This window comes from Pantherophis guttatus, chromosome 8 (assembly GCF_059756535.1).
Source record: "Pantherophis guttatus breed Tessera chromosome 8, ASM5975653v1, whole genome shotgun sequence".
Classification (NCBI taxonomy): Eukaryota; Metazoa; Chordata; class Lepidosauria; order Squamata; family Colubridae; genus Pantherophis; species Pantherophis guttatus.
Window position 1 is genome coordinate 12,413,540 of NC_142070.1, and position 22,859 is coordinate 12,436,398.

Sequence of the window (22,859 nt, forward strand, 5' to 3'; positions counted from 1 at the left end):
TGACTCTGGGACACTGCAACTACCAAAATTGTGGACCAGCTGCCAAGCATCTGAATTCTGATCATGTGATCATGGGTATGCCCGCAATTGTCGTAAATATGAAAAATGGTCACAAGTCACTTTTTTCAGTGCTGCTGTAACTTTGAACGGTCGCTAAATGAACTGTTGTAAGTCGACGACTACCTGTATAGTATTGGAGGGTAGAGTTTGGTGTAGTAGTCAAGGCATTTGGCTAGAAATGGGGCCTTGAGTTCTAGCCCTGCTTTGGGTGCAATGCCTCTAGCCTTAGGAAAAAGGCAAGGTGTATGGCAGTAAGGAAGACCATTGTTACTTTGAGTTTAGTGATATGTTTTGATTTATCCCTCAGATTGAGAAAAGTCTAGAAGTTTGGAGCTCATTCTGACGTAACCTGCTTGGTTGTTTTATTCTTTCTTTACTGAATAAAGGAGAAGGGAGATGAATGTTGGGCACTGGGGAAATGAATCATTATTATGGAATTCCTGGCAGCTTGTAAGAGAGTTTGGTATCATCTTGCTTGATAAAGTTTGCTTTTTGTGTTATGCTTTTACTTAATAATAACAAAATTCCTTTATTTACTGATATGCTTATTGTCTCTGGATCCAAAAGGAACAATGGTCTAGGCACTTGTTCACTGCCGTGACACTTGGCAAAACACAAGGACAAACCACTTCCGAAACTGCTGCCAAGTAAACCACAGGCACTGGCACAAAGGCACACATTTTCTTCCGACAGGAAAGCTACTCTTTCTCCTGGGCACTGGCTGTTCAAAGATCTGCAGAAACATTTTCCATCCTGATATCCTCCAGCTGTGTTGGGACATACATTTCCAGCAACCCCAACTGGTGTGTCATTCTATGTTTCATCCTTGATGAAGGAATTGGGAGTTAAAGTCTATCAGGATCAGAGTGGAATATTCTGCTAAATAACCCAAGGCCACCTCCATCATAGCTGTGACAATTCTTTCAATCACAAAGTTGCCTCCATACAGAACAGCTATTATATATGTACCTTGTTTCCCCTAAAATAAGACTGGGCCTTATATTAAATTTTGCTCCAAAAGATGCATTATTGCTTATTTTCTGGTTACGTCTTATTTTGGGGGAAATACAGTACTAACCGCCTCCGTCTGCTGACAATCTTAACTGGGACTTATTTTTGGGGTAGGGCTTATATTACGAGCATCCTGAAAAATCATGCTAGGGCTTATTTTCTTGTTGGGTCTTATTTTTGGGGAAACAGGGTATATAATACATATTATACACATATATACTTTTCTCTTCAATTTCCCCCTATGCCTGAAGAGAAAAGTTTTCAATCAGTGTGGGCTAGCTGCTCTAACATATGCTGGTGAAGTATGGACACTTACCTCACAATTGACACAAAAGCTACGAATGGTGCAAAGAGCCATGAAAAGATACATGCTCGGCATTACAAGACAAGATAGAAAGACCTGCACATGGACTAGAGAACAAATGAAAGTGTACAATATCATCAAGAGAGTAAAAGAATTGAAGTGGAAATGGGCTGGTCACATAGCGAGAACTGATGGCAGGTAGACCAAGGCAGTCATAGAATGGATCCCCACTTGATAAAAGTGTCCACGAAAGAGACCTAAAACAAGAAGGATTGACAACATCAGCAAGTATTGCGGGCCCAACTGACAAAAGAAAGCTCAGGACGGTATTGGTTGGAAACATGTAGACGAGGCCTTCAACCTACAGTGGATAGACAATGGCTAAAATGATGATGATACATATAGTAAAAGTGGAGAGGATTTCTCAGTGACCCCTGTGCAAATGCCTACAAATGTATGAGGTAGGAATGGGACAACTTGCCACAGCCAACTTGCTGCGGCCAACTCACCATGGCCAAGTCGCAAAAGCCAACTCATCACGGCCAACTCGCTGTGGGACAACTTGCCACAGCCAACTCGCCATGGGAAAACTCACCGTGGGACAATTTCAACAATTCTATTTAATTATTTACAATAAATAAAAAATATTTTAATTTTTGCCATTTACATTTTATTCTGTCTCTCCTTTCGCATCCTTTCTTTACTGATTCTATTCCACCAATTCTTTGCTATTAGTGTAACTCTTGTCCTGCAGCAAGTTGTCCTGCAACAAGTTGGCCGTGGCAAGTTAGCCATGATGAGTTGGCCGTGGCGAATTGTCATAGACCCACTGTAGAACAGTCAACCATATTGTCCTTGGTTGCACATTTCAAAAATAAAGCTGCATCAGAGATGTGATTACAATAATAATTAATGATCCTCAAATAAATATGTGGTAATCCAAACTTAGAGCCTATATGTATGAGAAGATCAGACCCTTCAAGCAATGGGTTTCTTGCAATCTCCTTAAAGCCACATAAGTGATTATAACTTTAAGATAAGGCCACTTTCTGAGAAGGCAAATTGACTAAATCATTTCCAGTTTTCAGCTGAGTACTTGTAACAGATTCTGGCAGCCTCTTTAAACCTGGAGATACATTTTTTTTTTTTTACCTTGCCTGGTAAAGAGCTACAGAAGCTGTAGCCAAGTTATCAAAATCATAACTGGACAGGGCAGGATTGAAATATTTGGCCCAATATTTTTCTGGCAATGGGGAACACTGAACAGGTTTCCATTTTGTCTTTAAAACTCACAAAAGAAAAATCAATCCAATTTGGAGGGGGTGCAGGAGGTAGGTTTTTTTTAAGACATCATCTTTCAAAGTTATTTCCTCAAGGTTTAAAGCATCCTCCAAACTTCCTCCAAACTATAACAATACTAAAAAAGGACCATGATGTTCAAGTCTACTCATTTGGAAAGTATTGGGCAGGTAGGCTACCCATCCTGAAACTATCATCAAATTTTAAAGTTGTTTTATAAAATTAACTTACCCTGTGCTAATGACATCTATTTGAACCCGGTTGTTTGAGGTACTTCAAGTATCCAGTCACAATTGGTGCTGAACCTTGTGAGTTTTTAGCACTAGGTTGTTTGGCTAAATTTGTGCAGTTTTATTTTTTATTCCATGCTTCAGTTGTTGCTCTGTGCTATCATATTTTAGATTAATATGTTAATTTAAACATCTGACATCTATATGCTTAATATGGCATTTAATGAAGCTTATTAGGTTGTGTCATTCATATTATTATTAATCCACCTTTTATATTTTAACATAAATTATTTTAAATGCTGGGATTGCTTTTTAACAATAAATCTGTGTGCTGAATTTGAACAAATTAAATATTTAATGATGAAAATTCACTGCCCTTTTAGAGCATGCTCAGGACTTTACACAAGTTGTTTGAAGACAAAGGCAATTTTTGGCAAAGAGAGGGAGTGGATTAATAGATAAATATCATAATTGATTTTTCTTCAAGATAATCCCAAAGTAAGGTATAATTAATTTTCAAACCAAATCACAAAAATTATAATATGTAAAAGTATTTAAAACAAAAATAATAATGTAGGAAAAACTGTTAACAAGTTGACATATTTTGACACCCACCCCCCTCCTCCAGTCATCTAATCTTCCTGCTGGCTTTCTGGGAGCTGAAGTCACTTATTTTAGTTGTCCAGTTTGAAAAACACTTGCCACCTAGCAAGGCATAGTTACACCGGTTTTACTTAGATGCATGAAATCAAGAAGAAAGGAAGGGCCGGATTCAACACACCATTCTATATATGTGGGAACTTCTGCTCCTCAAGGGGTCTATCAAAGACAACACTTTTTGAAGTATGTCCTAAAGCCATCCTTTATATGAATCAGCAAGAGGAGGGAAAGGGCCAGGAAACAAGACCCATGAAAAAAGGTGTTTCCTCTTGGTCCCACAACCCTAAACATTTAAGACATTTTAGGATGATCCTTCAAGTTCTGGAAGATAACCATTTTTCTTCATTTAAGCTATTAACAGAGCTCAGGTATGTAAATCATGTTCCTCATTCCCTTACTTCCTAAGAGATGTGTTCACATTGGCACTAACTGATCATTGTTAGAGGAGCAGCTGTGTCTTAGGAGGGGTCATGGAGCATGTCCCACCAGTTCATTATCAGGTACAACCCTCAATCAAGATAACATGGTTTGATAGCAAAAAGTTCTATCAATTCGGCAAAACACTGAGTTATTTTACAAATTTCTAATCCACAAAAGTTCCCAATGCCCTAACCAAAATCATTTTCTCATCTTCCTGGTGTAAAGACTGTGATTCCTTCTGCCAAGCCAAAATGTGTGTTGCTATTGGCAGGGGACAACTGAAGGATTTATTATCCTTGAATTTGCAGAGCTGGGAAAACCATTATGTTGTCTTTCACTTAATGTTAGGTGTAACCTTGTATCAGCATTGTTTTATATTGTGATCTGTTTAAAGCAGGTGTGTCAAACATGGGTCACACGTGACCCCGGACAGCTAGTAATGCAGCTCCATAAGATGGTAAACTTTTAACATCATTTATACATACATATACATACATATGTATATTGTATAAATGTTTTACACACACACTATTATATATTTTATATGTGGCCCAAACCAATTCCTCTTCACTCAATGGAGCCTGGCCAGGCAAGCCAAAAGGTTGGACATACCTGGCTTGGAGATTGACCTAAAACACTTTAAGTCTCCTGATTAAAACAACGACTTAATTCTTGATTTTTACAGCTGCCGTCTGATTGAAAAGAACCCATTTGTTTCATTTTAATTGGTCTGAATAAAAGTATGAAACATTCACAGACTGTGGATTTTGTTTTTTCACTAAATCCAGTGTAAATGACTAGCTTTCTTTTGGGATTTCATAGTATGGTCATGTTGGCAGGAATTGAGATCTGAAGGCTAATTTGCAAAGTAACATTGAAGACAAGTCAAGAAACTGCCAAAGAGCCATCAGTAAACAGCCCAATCAAAGAATCTCTAAGACCCCCCCCCCACACACACACAGACATGCAAGTCACCAGAATATAAACAGACAGCAAACAGCACTCCTTACTACTGTAGCCCTGATGATGTCACCTACTTTGGGTAATGAAACGTCTGCAAGAAAACAAGCAAGCTCAGAGACCACCAAGGACCCCACATGTCAACCCTGAGCTACAAATATTCTCCTTTATTGGTACAAGTCCTAGAGTTTACCTCCTATGGTTTAGCTTTGTAAAGTTGCAGCAAATTGTGGAATTCAATACCCAGTCTTGTGACCTGCTCAGAGGACTGGTCAAACCAGAATCCTGAGAGTAACACCTTCCATTATGCAAGAGTTATAGAATGTGCAGTTAAGTAAATTATTACTTCATAAAGCTGATGGGAATGTGTCATGGCTTTCAAAGATTTGTTGACTTTCTGATGAGCAATTATTGAAAGACCTACAACACCTTCACAGAAAATGACAATTATAATGTATTGTAATTTTATCAGGGTAGCAAAGTATCTCAATAATAGATAGTTATTGAAAGAGGACATTGAGAATTCGAATTCTCATGAGGACTAAGCTGAATCAAGGGAAAGATGTTCATATTTTACAAAATGTATTATTTCAACAATATTTTTGGAGAGAAAATCTGCTAAATTGGGCTAGGCAGCATCCAAGATTCAGATGATGCTGAAGCACTACTTTCCTTCTGGTTTGATTTTGTTATCACAAATCCAAATTTGTTTGGCTAAGAGATTCAGATAATCCCTTGTGGCATATATGGCTGCACAAGCGAAAAGGGATGTGATTCCCCCAAATATGCACCACACTTCTTCTGAAGTTTGCAATCAGAATAGCACTGAACTCATACAAGCAAAGATTGCAAGATTTTTTATTCAAATTTATATAGCTGCCCATCTCTCCCCTAAGGGAGCCCTTAAGCGGGAAACAACAATAAAGAAAACAGCCAAACTAAACAGGTAAAAATCTGAAAAGTCACAGTGATAAATAGCATAAAAATACTAACCCTGGGCAAAGGAAACAATATTGCAATATTGCAAGGGAGCAATATTGCTCCCTCAGCAATAGAACCATTGGGTCAGATCTCCAATCCCTTGGGAGCCCCAGACCTGGCAGCATATCCAGGTCTTCAGGGCCTTATGAAAAATCAAAAAGGATTGGGCCAACCTAATTTCAGGGGGAAGGATATTCCATAAAGGGGAGTTACAGCAGAAAAGACAAGTTTCCTGGGACCTACCAGATTTAGATCTGTAGCTGATGGTACCTGCAGCATGTCTTCTTCTACAAAATCTAATGCGGTGGGTTGATGTAACCAGAGAGAGATGGTCCCTCTGATAATCCAGGCCCATGCCAAAAAGGACTTTAAAGGCTAAATCTAGCTACTTGATTTGGACCCAGAATCAAACTGGCAACTAATGCAACTCAAAGGACAAAGGTGCAACATGCACTGCCCTAGGAGGCAACAGAACTCTCTGCAAAGTCACCTCAGAGCAAAATGGGTGGCAAACAAATTCAATAAATAATAATTCTGATCAGTTTAAACTTCTGGATACTCCTCAGGAACAGCCCCATGTAGAGCGCACTGCAAATAGTCCAATCTGGATGTGACTAGGGTAAGAGTGACTGTAAACAGAGCCTGCCCATCCAGAAACCAACACAACTGCCACATTAGACAAAACAGGGCAAAGGCCTTCCTAGCCACAACTCCCAGATTGTATATTGAGCCTGTCCGGGTAGTGCAACCTCATCCAGCACCAAAGATGGCATAGATCTTGAATCAATAAACCCTGAGAACCAAAGCCACTCAGTTTTGGCAAGGGTATATAGCTGAAACCTTGTTTCCCATCCAGACCCTCACAGCCTCCAGGCACCAGGATAAGACATTCCTGACATTGCTTAATTGATGATACCTCACTCAGCGGCCTCATTTAGATGTTGAAAAGGAGAGGAGTCAGCATTGGTACTATGACACTCCACACTGTAAGGGCTGAGGGTGAGAGCTCTTCTCACCAATTCTCACTGACTGAAATCAGCCCTGAAGGAAGGAGGTGAATCCACACAACCCTGTGCCACCACCTCTAACTTTCTGAGCCAATCCAGATGGTTGGTATAGTAATGGCATCAAAAGACACCAGGAGGTCAAATAGCTCAAGGATGGACGCACTATCCCCATCCTGATCAAGTTAGAGGTCATACAAAATCATGACTAGTACCATTTCGGTCCCATGTCTGAGTGTGAATCCTGACTGAAAAGGACCCAGGTAATGCTCTTCCTTTAAGCCTCTCTGTAGCCATTGTAACCACCTTCATACTACTTCCACAAAAAAGGAGGTGGGGTAATGCACAAAAACTATCCAATATAGTGGAATGGCTTCTCAAGAAGGGGACAAACCATGGCCTCTTTAACAGGTAAAAGGATAACTCTCGCCAGAACCTACATGACCAACCCTCCTGCTCCCCCCTCCTCCAAGTTGGCAAAAAGGACATGGATCCAAGGAACAGGTGGCGGAGCTTTTAGTCCTGAGGACCCTGTCAACTCCTTCAAGCCCAACAGGTTCAAACCATTCCCAGATAACTGGGGAAGACTACACCGAGGCATCTTCTATGGACTTGCGACAAGATGAGCTCCAACTGGAAACAAATCCCATCGACTTTATCTGACAGATGCTTTGATTCTTCCACACCCTTCTGTAAGAGGAACCCCACGTTCCCCATCCCTTACCTAAGAGGGCCCGCGTCACGAGAAACAGGGCTGTGGAGGGGCAGTCTGTGGATGTAATATAGGTGAAGTACTGGTGTTTCACCATCCTTGCCACCATGAAGTAGGCCTTAAAAGCGGCCATGTTTAGTTCAGCTTGTCTTTTGCTGAGTGCTACCAATATTCTGGATATCTCTTCATCCATTTCATGTCCTTAGAGAGAGGTTGCATGGTCTCCCCTTGATTCCAAGTGGCAACAAAGCATCAGATGGACCATTTAGAAGACCAACAGGGACAATCTCCAACTCCCTCTGAAATTGGGGCAAACCATTTAAAAAAAAAAACAGTTAAATTAAAAGTTAGAAGTTCCTGAAACTCCCCCTTTTTTCACTGTCAATGTTTGCCCATGGAAATCTGATTCAGCTATAATTCTCAGTGATCCTGTTGGAAATTATATCCTCCAGACATTCAATGAAGTTTTTTTAAAAAACTATCTACCAGTACATGTTGCAAATGTGCACCAGTAAAAAGCTAAACGTAATGGTTTGACAGGGATCATCCCTAGGCAGACACAACCAATATTTCAATTATGAAACCCATAGCTAGCATTTCCACCCACACTGACATTCCTCCCATTATAGTTATATATGCTATATTATGGATACATTTCATTTACCAACTTGATTTAAAATGAATAAATACATGCTGTGCATATATAATTTTGTATTATCATTGAATCACAAAACCATCTTAAACTACAAAGATAAAGGGATTTTGTTTCTGCTGCTCTTGTGCTAAACATATTTATTTAGAAATAAATTAGCTATTTTATTGCAGAAAAAGATAATTTTAAACTGAAATTAAACATATGAGTATCTATACTCATGTACCTGCGCAGAACACCATTTGAGACTAGAGAAAACTTGGCTTTCTAAACTGATTGGAAATCACTACCCTACTTTACACCAAGGAATAACTACTACTAGCATCACTACACATAATAAATCAATCACCTGTTTTTTGGGGTAAAGAGCCCAGAGGGTGACATTAAAAGATTTACACTCCATACAAGAAGATCATAAATAGTATCAAATATTTTACAAATACCCCCGTGTGAATTGAATCCTATATTTATTTCGAGTGGGATGTCCTGAATTAAAAAAAGGTTGGGGAATCTCAGATATATCTTCTTAGTCTGCAAAGCAGAATTTGGATGAAATCCCACATCACATTCTAACCTGCTAGCTATATAGGTAGTCCTCGACCTACGACCACAATGGAGCCCAGAATTTAGGTTGCTAAGTGATAAACTTGTTAAGTGAGTTTTGTCCCATTTTATGACTTTTCTTGCCACATTTGTTAAGTGAATCACAGCAGTTATTAAATTAGCAACAGCAATAGCACTTAATCTTATATACCGCTTCACAGTGTTTTACAGCCCTCTCTAAGCAGTTTGCAATTTCAGCATATTGCCCCCCAACAATCTGGGTCCTCATTTTACTGACCTAGGAAGGATGGAAGCCTGAGTCAACCTTGAGCTGGTTAGGATCGAACTCCTGGCAGTCAACAGTGAATTATCCTAAAATACTGAATGAATTTGGCTTTCCCATTGACTTTGCTTGCCAGAAGGTTGCAAAAGATGATTGATTGATATGCAGATCCCGGGAATCTGCATATGAACAAGTTGTCAGGCATCTGAATGTAAATCACCTGGCAATAGGGATACTGCAATGGTCATAAGTGTGAAAAATCACCAGAAGTCACTTTTTTCAGTGCCGTTGTAACTTCGAACATTCACTATAGGAACTGTTGTTAAGTTGAGGATACCTGCACTCTTGTTGAATTGGCCCTTCACTTTTACCTGCCTTTAGCTGCTACCTCCTCTGTGGCTTCTCACACTTACTTTTTTCACTTTCACCGTTAGTCACACCTGCCTGCTTCTGTTTGCTCATCTACCTGCCTTTTACAGAGTCTTAAAAGTTTACTTTTGTACAACTTTAATAAGATACGGTGCCTTTACTTTGGGAGGTATCCTATTGAAACCAAAGGTGAAATTCTTCCTGCTCTTTCTCCTCCTGCTCCTTCTTCATCCAATGCAGGTAAGTCCTCGACTTACAACCGTTCATTTAGTGACCGTTCAAAGTTATAGCCGCACTGAAAAAAGCGACCTATGAGTTATGACCGTTTTCCAGTTACAACCTTTGTAGCATCCCCATGATCATGTGATCAAAATTCAGACGCTTAGCAACTGCTTCATACTTATGACCATAGCTACGTCCCATGATCACGTGATCCCCTTTTGCAACCTTTTGACAAGCAAAGTCCATGGAGGGGAAGCCCGATTCACTTAACCACCGCTTTTCTAATTTATCAACCGCAGTGAATTCACTTAACAACGGCGTCCAGAAAGGTGGTAAAACGGCGCAAAGCCTCCCTATAACAAAACGCCTCACTTCCCGAACAGGAATTTTGGGCTTCAATTTCTGGTCGTTAAGCCGAGGACTACCTGTAGGTAGGTGTTCGTGAGCCTTCTGCGCATACTTGTGCAAGGCCAGGAAACATTTCATGAGGTATTTATTTACACTGCTTTTTTTACCTCAGTCACGTAACCGCCTCTCTCGCCTCCGCGGTGCCGAGGCGAAAAAAGAGAGAGAGAGAGAGAGAGAGAAAGGGGCGGGACTAGCGCCTCATACGAGGGGGCGTGGCCCGGCTGCCGCGCGACAGGCCGAACGGCCGAACGCCAGAAGCGGGTGGTTGCTTAGCAGAGGCAGGCGCGCGCGCGCGTGTGTGTGTGAGAGAGATTGTGCGCGCGCAGGCAACCGTCTCTTCGCGCTCGCGCTCGCTCCGGCTTTTTTTTTTTCTCCCTTTCTTTCCCCCCCCCTCGCAGGGGAGGGAGGGAAGGGGGAAGGTCTCACCGGGGTAGGGTCGTCGCTGGAGGGGCCCCCCCTCCCCAAACCTCCAAATTTGGGGGCAGGCGGAGGGAGGAAAGGCGAGTGGCTTCGGCTGTCCCGCCTTCTGAGAGGCCTTTTTTGAGGGGCGCTTCTTGTAGAAAGAGAGCATGAGGAGGAGGTGCTGGGGGGACGGACAGGACGCTCGCGTTTCGTAGCTGTGGGGTTTTATGAAGGGTGTGTGTGTGGGGGGGGAAGAAGGTAGATGAACTTTACCTTGGGGGTGTGGGAGTGAGGTGTGTGTGTTTGTGTGAGGAGGAATCCTGCCTGCCTGCTTGCCCGCCCGGAGAAGCTGCTCAGAGGGTCAATTTTCTCGGAGACCCTCCCCCCTCAAACTTCTCCCGAAGTGGGGGGAAAAAAAGCCACTTCTTCTTCGTTTTCCCATCCTAATTTTCGGGGAGGAAAAAAAAAAAAAAGATTGGAAGATTGGATTGGTTTTCGATATTCTGGACTGGAGCGGCTCCCTCGTAAATCCCTGCGATTAAAAAGAACTGTGTGGAAGGGGAAGGAAGGCTTTTTTTTGAATGGGAAAGGAAGGTGACATGGATTCGTTTAAAAATAAATAATTTTTTTCCCCCTGAGCTTTCCCTGTGGGAAGCAGCCAGCCTTCCCCATTTCCTCGTGAAGGGATTAGGCCAAAAAAAAAAAAAAAGCACTCTTGGAGGAAAAAAATTGAATGAAGGATTTTTTTTCTCCTCCTCTGATTTGAGGGAAACCCCCCCCCCTCCTACTTGGACGTGAAAAACGGGAGAGGAGACAGACCTTCAGGACGCCTTCCAAAATGCTGCCTCTTAAGGCTTAGTCTGCAAAAAAAAAGAGGGAGAGACTGACTCCCAGGCTTGCCCTGTTTTTTTGCAGCAGAGAAGTGATTTCAGGTGCTCTGTTCCATAGGGAGGAAATAGGATTTTTTCTTCTTCTTCATTGCCGGCAGGTTCTTTCCTAGGTGGCATCCGGGATATAAGAATGTACTAGAGGCCTAACCTTTGGAATAAAATCTGACATAACGCTTCAGAAGGGGTTGACACCCTTGCACATCTTCCGATTGCTTCCTTGTGCCCTGGCTGTTTGCTTTTCATGTCTTCCGAGATGTCGGAGCTCAGGAGGCGAGGAGGTGGTGGAGATCATGAAAGAGAAAGTGCGGGTGACAAGGTAAGTCTGACATGGAGCCTCTTCTACCTGTCTCCAGGTATGCAGCCGGACAGAAAGGTGGGAGTTCTCGGGGGTTTCTCATCCGGCTTCACAGCTTTTCTTCCTTGACATGTAATGTGGCTTCCCTTCATTTTTGAAAGAGGAGGGACCGATGCATGTTTTTTCACCATCTCCTCTTTCTGTCAATTACAGCGTCACTTTTCAAGATATGCTTGAGTAATGTATTTAGGGGTGGTGTTTGTTTCCATTTCTTCCCTCTTAGGAAGTCCCCCCTCCCCCCGGTCTTCTGCATGTGACGAATTTTACGGAAGTGAATGTAGGATCATATCAGAGTCGTTATTTTTCATTTCCTTTGTTATCACTGCTATAAAATGGGAACTGGGTAAGGTTAAAAATGTGGCTGTTCTGCTTTTCTCACTTCTGCGGTAAGAGGCCATTTCCTCTCTACCTGCAGTCTGCGCTCTATGTAGGAGGCTGCTCATATATCACTCCTCCCCCGTATTCAAGGTATTTGCTGACTTATAGGATGCAAATAGCATATTAATTTATGGACTTTGTATAGCCGAAAGAACTAAAACATAGATACTGCATTTTCTGCCCTTTATAAATATGTACATATTCAGCACTCAGTTCAAAGTCTAACATGACTGGAAACATAGCATTTTAAGAGTCTTATTCAAATGCCTGAGAACCTTTTGCATTGACTTTTGTGACTATTGAGAGGATGGATTGTAATCACTATGTAACACAATTTTTGTTACTGGCTTCTAAGTGTTATATTTAAATAGCTTATGTCTAAAACCTATGCAAAAACCGCTATATTCATCACAAACTTTGATTTGTGATCACAGCCCACAAAAGTTTCATATTTACAAAACAGGCAATTTTTTATGTTTTTAAGCATTTAGAGAAGAATAATGCATACTTGGATGGCAAATACACAAAGACAGTCAAAACCACTCAAGGGTTCAGAAACAAGTAGATTTTCTAGAATTGCAGCTGTACTGCAAATGGCTTTCTCAAAGAGGCCTCCAAGCATAGTCCTCCCATCATGCTTTCATTATACTGTCTTTGGTAATGAGGAATCAAAATCCAGTATATCTTGATGAAAGCATTCGCCTTGCTCCTCTGAGTAAGCACCCATGTTCTCCTTGAATTTGTCAAGATAAGCATCGATAAGAATCTTGAAGGACATTCTGTATTCCATTTTGGCATAATTCTTTATGAGAGTCTGAACCACCTGCTCATAGTTTCAGCCCAAAAAGCCATGAACCACTACAACGAAATAGTTCCAAGCTGCTTTCTGTTCAGCTTCTTGGCAAATTCGTCGCACTCTCTGATCTTCTTTATCTGTGGTCCAACGAAGATACCTGTTTTAACCTTTGCCTCTGACAGCTGTGGAAAGAGATCTTGGAGGTACTTGAAAGCTGCTGACTCCTGGTCTAGAGCTCATCTAGAGCTGTGACAACTTGATGTGCAGTGGTGGCATCAGCATCTTCCGAGGTTCTACCAGCAGTTCCCACATTATGTTGTTTTCCTACGGAGAACTTGGTCCACTGTGGCCAGTCCCTTTTGTGATAGTGTGCCTTAGTGTCCCGGCTTCCCAGAGGCAAAGAAAACAAGAAAACTTTGTGAAACTGCCTTGGAGGCCCATCAGGAATGACACAATTTTGAAGTCTCCAATGATCTCCAAGCCATAATCGTCATACTTCAAGGCCTTCAGCAACATCTTGACGCTGGTGTAGTCCTCTTTGAGATGCACAGAGTGAGCCATAGGGAGAGATGGGTACTTTTTCCTGTTATGAAGCAACAAGGCTTTGAGGCTCCTGGATGAATATGGCGGCCTTTACTTAGGTTGCAGGTGATTCCTATAGCCTCAAATAGACTGGCCACATTGTTGCAGAAGCACAGCCCATCTTGCCAACTGAAGAAGTTGGAAAAACACTTTTATCTGTGACTTGCACACTTTCATCCAACTAGTTCCACCCTTTGAGCCTAGATGTCAGAAGCTCAGCATGGGATTTGGTAAGACCAAGGTCTATGATCAGATTGTTGAGGACTTTCTGGTTGGGAAAGTACGGCTTTCTCTCCTCAGCCGCATCTGTGAAATTGTAATCTGTATCTGCAATACAGATTTGCTGTCTGACTTGTTTCTCACTTCTGAAAATGGCTGATCCCTCTCTGGAGGGGTGGGAATGGGGAGCTCAGGGCAGTGCAGTACTGGGGCGATGGGTGGAGGAATATCTGCATACATGATAGGAGGCGCGCTCTGCCAGTTCGATATTTGGAAGGATGCACTATGTAGAAGTAACAGTTACTTGAATGGTCCACCAAATTCTTGGAATAGCAAACTTCACAGCTCTCTTTTCTCCTTTGTATCAGCCTGTAAACAAGCAGAATTATATAACTTTTTTTTTAAAAAAAAGATATTTCACACTACCTAAGTTTGTGCAAGATATAGTTATAGGGCATAAAATATTGTAGTTTGTATCTTCCTAAAACATTGAAAATAGTGAAAAATTTCTTAATTGCAACTCTTTTAAACTAATAATTCACTGAAATTCCATCTAGCGAGCAGCAATTGTTCACCTTACCTTCAAGAGTTTAGTTGCAGTATTTGCAGTGAAATGAGGTACCCAAGGCTTGTCTTGATCTCCGACAAGCATTCCAAAGTTTGATTTGTAAGTCTCACACATCTTAGACACTTTTACAGAGTACTTTATCACTCTTGTTTTGATAAATTGTCCACACAAGTAGCAAACTGCATCTGCTGGATGCAAACAACTTCTTGATGCTATCTAAATCAAATATTGCTATTTAATGTTCTCTTACTCAGCAATTAGACAAATTAAAAATGTTGGTTTAAGGCACCTTTACTTTTATACTTCTATGGATACTACTGGATAGTCCCAGAAAGTTCTAGAAAATTTTAGCCACTTCTAGAAACTTTTGGACAGTTCCCACAGTTCCAGAATATTCTGGAGGTCTACTCAGCATTGAATGTGAATTGAGAATGTTCACAAAAACACATAAATTTCAAAATATTGTTCTGACCACAGAAGCAAGTTTTTGTGGAACAGTAACTATTTTCTATTTATTTGAGGCAAAAGGAATTGGGAAAAAACACTTTGTACCCAGGAACAAAAACTAAATTAAAATTTGGTATATAGTGATATTTGAATAGACATTTTTTTAAAAAGAGCATCATACACTTTCACAATTATGTATGGTTCTGTTGTCTAAAAAGAAAAAGAAAATAAAACTACCATTATATAAAATAAAGTAAGCTGCATTATTTAATTATCACAGTAAGTTTTAAATGTTTAAGAAGTATTATATAGTCTAATGAATTGCAGCATTCTTATAATAGGGATTAGATGTGAATATAGATGAATAATTATTCTTTGGCAATTTTATTACTACAATATATAAAAAGTAATGGAGGATGGAGAGATCCTATGCTACTTTTTAATATGAACTAGAATCTATAAATACAATATTTTTCAGAGTATGAAGATGCACCTTTTCCCTCCCTAAAAGTGGGTGAAAATTTAGGTGCATTTTATAGGCCGAATATAGGCATTTTTGGCCTCCTGAACCCTCTGTGCATCGCCTTTTCACCCTCCCTGGCCCCTAGAAGCACTTTGCAGTGCTCCATTTTTGGGCTCCCAAGCCCTCCGTGCATTGCGTTTTCGCCTTCCCAGGTCCCCAGAAGCACTCTGTAGTGCTCTGCACGGCCCATTTTTGTGGCGAAAATGGGCTGTGTGGAGCACTGCAGAGTGCTTCTGGGAGCTGGGGAGGGCGAAAATGCAACACGCAGAGGCCAAAAACTATTTTTTTCTTGTTTTCCTCCTGTAAATTTAGGTGCTTCTTATAGTCTGAAAAATACGGTATATTATTTTGAGGTAAGATGTGGGCTCCTTATGCAATACTGTTTCTTATCAACTAACTTAACTAAGCAACTGAGCATAGTTACGCCTTTGAATTGTTTCACCTCTGGTTGCAAGTAAGATGCAAGCAGTTTGGATTCATAAGAGCTATGTACCTCTATAGCCATTGAAATGACACTAGTATTATTTTGTACATTATCACTAGGGAGTGGATAGATTTGTTGTCATACCACCACTATTGTCTCACAATTAAATCGTAACAAATGGTTTGGTATCTTTTAATTATATACTGCTTTAGTGGTCTATTGTCTAGGCATAGATTACGATATAAATATTTTAGATATATTTTAAATTGCTGTCCTTACAGAATTATAACTGTGAAGTGCTAGTCTACTATTCTTCCTGATGTATTAAGTTTTATTGTACAGACTTATTTTTTAAATGGATGAGAAATCAGATCTTCCCTAGTTCAACTATTCTTCAACTATTGCTGCTGTCTAAGTCTCTTGGACCATGACATTCTGAAAATGTAATCTAGTATATATCACAAGTATGTCTTCAGTCAAGTTGTCAGATCAGAGTGGTTTATGGTGATAACAAGCTTCCAAAGTGTCATTGAGTTTCTGAAATAGACTTGTTGGTGTAAATGATAATGGTTGCATGATCATCATCATTTTAGCCATTGTCTATCCACTGCAGGAAGAAGGCCTCTTCCATATGTTTCCAACCAATATGGTCCTGAGCTTTCTTTTGCCAGTTGGGCCAGCAATACTTGCTGATGTCATCGATCCATCTTGTTTTAGGTCTCTTTCATGGACACTTTTATCAAATGGGATCCATTCTACGACTGCCTTAGACCACCTGCCATCAGTTCTTCTTGCTATGCGACCAGCCCATTTCCACTTCAATTCTTTTACTCTCTTGATGATATTGTATACTTTCGTTTGTTCTCTAGTCCATGTGCAGGTCTTTCTATCTTGTTTTGTAATACCAAGCATGGAACTTTCCATGGCTCTTTGCACCACCCTTAGCTTTTGTATTGATCGTGAGTGTCTATTTTTCACCGGCATATGTTAGAGCAAGTAGCCCATACTGATTGAAAACTTTCTGAATGCATGATCATTACAATTGTATTATATTACAAAGCATGTAAAACTATAGGAAGGATTATATTGATGAATCCAGAATTGCTATGTTTATTTTAAAATCAGTTCCATCAATGAACTTTCATTGTTCATTGGTCTAGCGTGGTCTAGATAAATAAGCTATGTTTTATTTAAGTTTTCCATCTACTGTGAATTAGGTAAGATCTATAGAGCCCTTTACATTTCTTCTTCCTGTTACATCATCTCTTAAAAGTTCCCCCAACCTTTATGAATGACCTTTTAGTTTGAATTGTGGTGCTGATTTGCGGAGTGAAGATATTTGAGATGTTAGGATACTTCTGTTTGAGATAATATATATACAAGGACTTTCCATACTTGCATCTAATTGTAGTACCTTGGCAATGTCTTTTTTGTAATTTTCCTTTATATCTTCCTCAACCCAGGAGTCAGACAGGCTTAAATTGTCTTAACTTATAGTAAAATAATGTTTTCCCCCTTAAACTGACAGTGACCAGTGACATTTGCAAATTGTATACATCTGATGCACTTTTCAATCCATTTAGTTGGTGACAAATTCAAGTGTCTCTCGCAGCTGAGGTCTGTTGGATAAATCTTGGTAGTTTGAGACTGATCTGTTTATCTTCTCATTTCTTTTTGTCCTCTGTTAACTACTTTTGTATTTTCAGTATAGAGGAGATAGAAAAAAAGCAGAGATGAAAGTTTTTTTACTTCTGTAAAACCCCTTTTGTTTAGTCAGGCCATTGGTCTATAATGCAAACATATGCATAAATATATAACCATCGTCTCCTGTCTTATTTTGCACTCAGGCATGGTTCCAGAGGGGTACAAGCTTTGGACAATGTTAAAATTGTACTACATTGAAATGATAATAAAATAGTCCTGCTTGATCTTGGAACTAGAAGATTTTTGTGCCTTGCATATGCATAGGATTATGATTGTGCTTATGTGATTCAGTTTCCGTGATAATCCCAGCCACCTTCTCAGTGTTTAGCTTTTATTAGTCAAGAGAAAGGATTCAGAAGCTAAGAGATACCAAACTTCAGATGCCAAATCCCATCCCACTCCATTAATGTCGTGATTGGGAGATATTTTCCTCTGTCTGGGAATGCTCAAAAGAAGGACAGCAAAGTCAGAAAGGTAAATTAATAGCTTTGTTAATGCTGCAGATGCATAAGCAGGACAGTACTATTAAGCTGCAAGGGAGCAGAGAGAATTAGGGATTGACAGTGGAGAAAGAATATAGGCATAGTTTATTGCCATCTGAAGGGTAAGAGAATGACACTAACTCAGCACAGGTAGTCCTCGACTTATGATCACAATTGAGCCCAACATTTCTTTTGCTAAATGAGACATTAGTTAAGTGAGTTTTGCCTCATTTTATGACCTGTCTTGCCACAATTAAGTGAATCACTACAGTTGTTAAGATAATGATATGATTGTTAAGTGAATCTGATTTCCTCATTGACTTTGCTTGTTAGAAGGTTGTAAAAGGTGATCACATGATCCCTGTCAGCTGTCATGAATGTGAATCAGTTGCCAAGTGTCTGAATTTTGAACCCATGACCATGGGGATGCTATAATGGTTGTAAATATGAAAAATAGTCATGTCATTTTTTTCAGTGCTGTTGTAGGTTCGGTCACTAAATGAACCATTGTTAAATTGAGGATTACCTGTAATGGGGAAAGGCACTGTACTTCAGTGAACAGATGTGTTATTTTGTGCTAGAATGAATGTGACATTAGTTGCATTCAATTATGGATATCACCTATTAAGATTTCATGGTTTTCTGTTATTATAGTTTAATACTATTATTGCAACTGGTACTCCAACTAATCAAGAGAATGAATTACTCCCATAATGTCAATTAGCAAAAATGAAAGGATGTACAGAATCCTTCTTTACCCACTTCTGTGGTTACCTAATGTGTCTCCTCCAAGATGCTCGCAACAATACCCCTTTAGCTGGAAAGTGACACTGATGAGTTCATTTTAATCTTTTTATTTCATGCAAGGAAACCAGTAGTGCATCTAATCAAACATTCTTTTCAGTGATACATATCTAATGATGCTTCCTTGAGTGCTATGCAGCTCTAGGGCAACATTTAAATTTTCTCATCTCCATTTATTCTGTGCTCTTAACTATTTCTAAATTGCTATTAATACCGGTAGTACTAATTGCATTAGTTAGTTACTAGACAACCACCTGTTAGGTCATCCTTTCAGAGATATTTCCTTACCTAACCAATAAACAGAATAACTATGGATGGGTAAAAAAAACCCAATGGGAGCAGGATCAACTTCTGAATTTTGAATTCCTGCCAGCTTCTCCACTGATTTTGCTTGTAGGAAGCTGGCAGGGAGTGCCAGAAGTGATGATCATGTGCTTATGGAAATGCTACAGCAGTCACAGCTTTGCAAATACAAGTGGTGTGAAGATCCTTAAAATTTCAATTACACAGAAGTAATGACTTCCAGATTTTGTACTCATTCTTTAACTTAGGGGATTTGAGGTATGCCGATTCAAACATTTTAGCATGATGATTCACCATTTGGACTGTGTGCATCCAGAAATAACTTTATTTGTTTTGATAAGAAGCACTGGGAGAGTGTGATTTGGGTCGGGATGTAAACTTTAGTACATCTATATACCGATAAAATTCTGTTTGATGTCTGTTTGATTTTTTGTAATTAATTAGAAACAATGCATCATAAGACAACTATTTCTGAATCAACATAGCTCAAATGGGCTAATTTAGAGAATTTGTCAAAAATCTGGGACTCATGACTAATGTGAAATTGAAATTTGGCAAAGTTGTGACTGTTTAGTGCTTTGCGCCGCCACGATCAGTCACAATCACATAATATTCATTTCCAACAATCCCTGCCAGCTTCCTACAAGGAAAGTCAGTGGGAAGCTGGCAGGAAGTTGGAAGTTGTTCCTGTTCCCACTGCTCTTTGCCTGCCCATGATCATTCTGTTTTTATATTTAGGTAAGGAAATATCTCTAAACTTTTGACCTAACAGATCCTGGATTGATTAGTACATTATAAGAGTGGAATTATGTAAATATTGCTACGTTTATTAGAAACCATGGTTTATGGAGTATACAGATGTCAAAAGGACACATGTAATTCAGTTCAAAATTACATATTTTGCGTAAGTACAACAGATTAATGAAATATAAATTTCTTTATTTTCCTTCAATTTAAGGAAATCTTCTGGAATTTCAGGGTAACAATCTCAGTACTTAAAACACCATTATTAGTTTATTGATAAACCATGTGACTTATTCTTTGCTTGCAAATATAGCTCAAGCTATTTTTGAAGAAATTAATAGAGTTGATTTAACAAACATGCCAATTTATTTTCAAAGGTTTTTTTGGGGGGTTGTTGATTAAAACTGTACCTGAGATGTATGTTCAGTTTTGATATGTATGATAATTTTAAATGTGAACATTTTGTTTCTAACATGGTAATTTAGGAACACATTTACAGAGTAAACAAGTTAAACAGTTTTATTGTATTATGCCATTGGCTCAAGCTGAACAAAAGGGCCATGTTGCCTTTTGATTTGGTTTGGTACTTTTCAATAGGATTTTACTATTTTAGTTATTTGTTTTAACTATATTACTGTTATGTTTTTCATTGCCCACAATCCATTGGGAATGATACATCTTAGAAAAATCACTGAATGAAGAAATAAATAAAAGAGGAATGGTTGCTTGTTAGAACATTTGGACATGCCACAGTAGCAACCTAATATTCACTTTTATTAACTTCTTTTAGCTGCCTTATTGAAAGAAGTATTTATGTATTTAGAAATAAGAACAGATGTGTGAAGCCTTAAAAACATGCTTTGAGAGAATTTTTAAAGTTGTCCAACAAGATATTCTTTTTATTCTTAACAGTATTAAAATAGCACAGGCTATTACTGTGTCTAATGTGTTACCTTACTGATTCCCATAGTAAATCTCACAACTATATGTTAATGGGGTCAAGGATGTACTGTATATACAAAATCCCAGGTTCCAGAAAGCCTAATTCTATTTATTTGTTTATTTGTTTTAATTTGTATACCGCCCTTCTTCAGCAGGACTCAGGGCGGTGAACAGCCAGAATAAAAAAAAATAATAATAATAAAAATGACCAGTTAAGGTTTTATACTGAAACTGCTATAGTCGGTCTCCAAATGATAAAAAAAACAAAAACAAAACAGCATTACATATCTTAGTTTAAATAGTTTGGATATCTAACTGCATCCTTTCTGGGGTTTTTTTGAGTAAAGCAGCTATGTTAGTGTATACGTGCAGTTTTATTTGGTTGTTTTAATTAAAATTCTGGTATGTTTTTGTGCTTAAATTGCTAAATATTGTGTTTCCGTCTTGAACTTTGTATTTTAGGATATAGATGAAGATGAAAATGAAAAATTTGGAGAACTGGACCTCAGAAATGATTCAGAAGTTCCTGAAGTTGTCCCAGCAACAGACAGCACTCCAGAAATTTTTAAAAAGGCTCTTTCTGGCTTATCTTCCAGGTATGAGGGACAGATGTACCTGGAGTGATATTAACTTAAAATTAATATTTGTCATAGACTATATGCAAAGAGCTGTTTAGAAGGGTCTTCAGCAACCATTTAAATGGAAATGGACACGTTAACAAAGTTCAGACCACTCATTTATGTACAAATATTGAGTGGGTTAAACTTTTCTAATACATTGTAGTTTTATTGTATTGTACTTCACATATGTATCTTACTAACAGAATAAGCGCTTGAATCCTGTGGTTATTTCCTTAGAACTAAGATCATTGAGTACAAGTAGACCTATTTCTGATATGTTGTGAGTTCTCATGAAAGTTGAATTTATTTTTAAGAAATTCCTGTATTCAAAACTTCATTGTTCATAATGTTATTGATTAACTAAACATTTTCTCTGATTATAAGAGCTTGTAAAATCAACTTGTATATTTGCTTTTTTCAGATGGAAGAACTGGTGGATTCGTGGAATTTTAACTTTAGCAATGATTTCAGGTTTCTCCCTCATTATATACATGGGATCATTTATGCTGATGCTGCTTGTAAGTTTTACATCTCAACATTTCATGTAATTCTAGGTGGAACTATAAAAGTCAGAATCCAAGGTTTAATTGTAACAAGAATGAATGAAGAGGTGCCTTGCAATGTTACAATAAATGGGCAATTTTCAGAATTCCTGGGGTTTTATTAGAATAATATGCTTCTCTAGTTATATCAGCAGAATGACAATTCAGTGTCATTTAGTTAAGACAAACTGATTTGTACAAATTCTAGAAATGACAGTATGTGAATATTTTATAATCTCTCATGCCACTAGAAAACCTGATATTAGAACTTCTGTTACCCCTTTCCATTATTTCAGGTCTTAACCATTCAAGTCAAGTGCTTTCATGAAATCATCACTATTGGTTACAGAGTATATCGCTCTTACGACCTACCATGGTTTAGAACATTAAGCTGGTAAGTAACAACTGGATTTTTAAAAATGTTAGTTCTGATTCCAAATTTCATTTTTTTTATCATGGTTGCTTTCTAAGAAAAATATCAACCTAGGATTTAATGATTCTGCTTCCAGCCGCTGGCTTTGTGTGATGCTTCCATTCCGAATGCGTTTAAAGTAAACTCTTGAGACCCCCATAACAGTGGGATCAGCTCAACTTAATTGAATTAATTTGGTGTCCAAATTATAAATACTTATCAAATAACACTAATTTAAATACTTGTATTCTTCCTAGTGCAAAATATGTCTATTTTAGACAACCCTCCATCAGTTGTATGTTTTTTTTAAAGGTTTTTTATTTATAAATACAAACCAAACAAACAGTAAAACACACAAAACATATAAACATAAATTTACATACATGTCCAATTTATCGCAACTGTATTATATAATTTCATTTACAATTTGACTCCACCTTGTTTGGTCTATCTTTTCTGTCTTTACAATTCTTGATTGACCTATATATGTGGTTTACATTCCTCTTTCTATATTTGGTTGTTTCCTTTATTTCCTAATCTTTTATCCCCTTCCTATTTTCCAACCAGACATATCACTTTTCCCATACTAGATAATAGTCATGTT

General features: G+C 38.8%; 1 protein-coding gene and 1 long non-coding RNA gene across 2 annotated transcripts in view; one reads left to right on the plus strand and one right to left on the minus strand.

Annotated features, from left to right (window-relative positions):
• Positions 1–573: 573 nt before the first annotated feature.
• LOC132710530 (uncharacterized) lies at positions 574–1,616 on the minus strand. The gene is made up of 2 exons (XR_009621239.2): positions 1,440–1,616; positions 574–885 (listed from the first exon to the last, which is right to left on the minus strand). It is a non-coding gene; the product is annotated as an uncharacterized LOC132710530 (long non-coding RNA).
• An 8,804-nt stretch (positions 1,617–10,420) lies between these two features.
• The window catches only part of CDS1 (CDP-diacylglycerol synthase 1), a 32,695-nt gene continuing 20,256 nt past the window's right edge, over positions 10,421–22,859 (plus strand). The window contains exons 1-5 of the mRNA XM_087875094.1: positions 10,421–10,618; positions 11,509–11,726; positions 21,144–21,277; positions 21,723–21,819; positions 22,140–22,237. Of these exons, the coding sequence (XP_087731220.1) occupies positions 11,652–11,726; positions 21,144–21,277; positions 21,723–21,819; positions 22,140–22,237 (404 nt within the window). The 5' untranslated portion in view covers positions 10,421–10,618; positions 11,509–11,651. The remainder of the gene's footprint in view (positions 10,619–11,508; positions 11,727–21,143; positions 21,278–21,722; positions 21,820–22,139; positions 22,238–22,859) is intronic.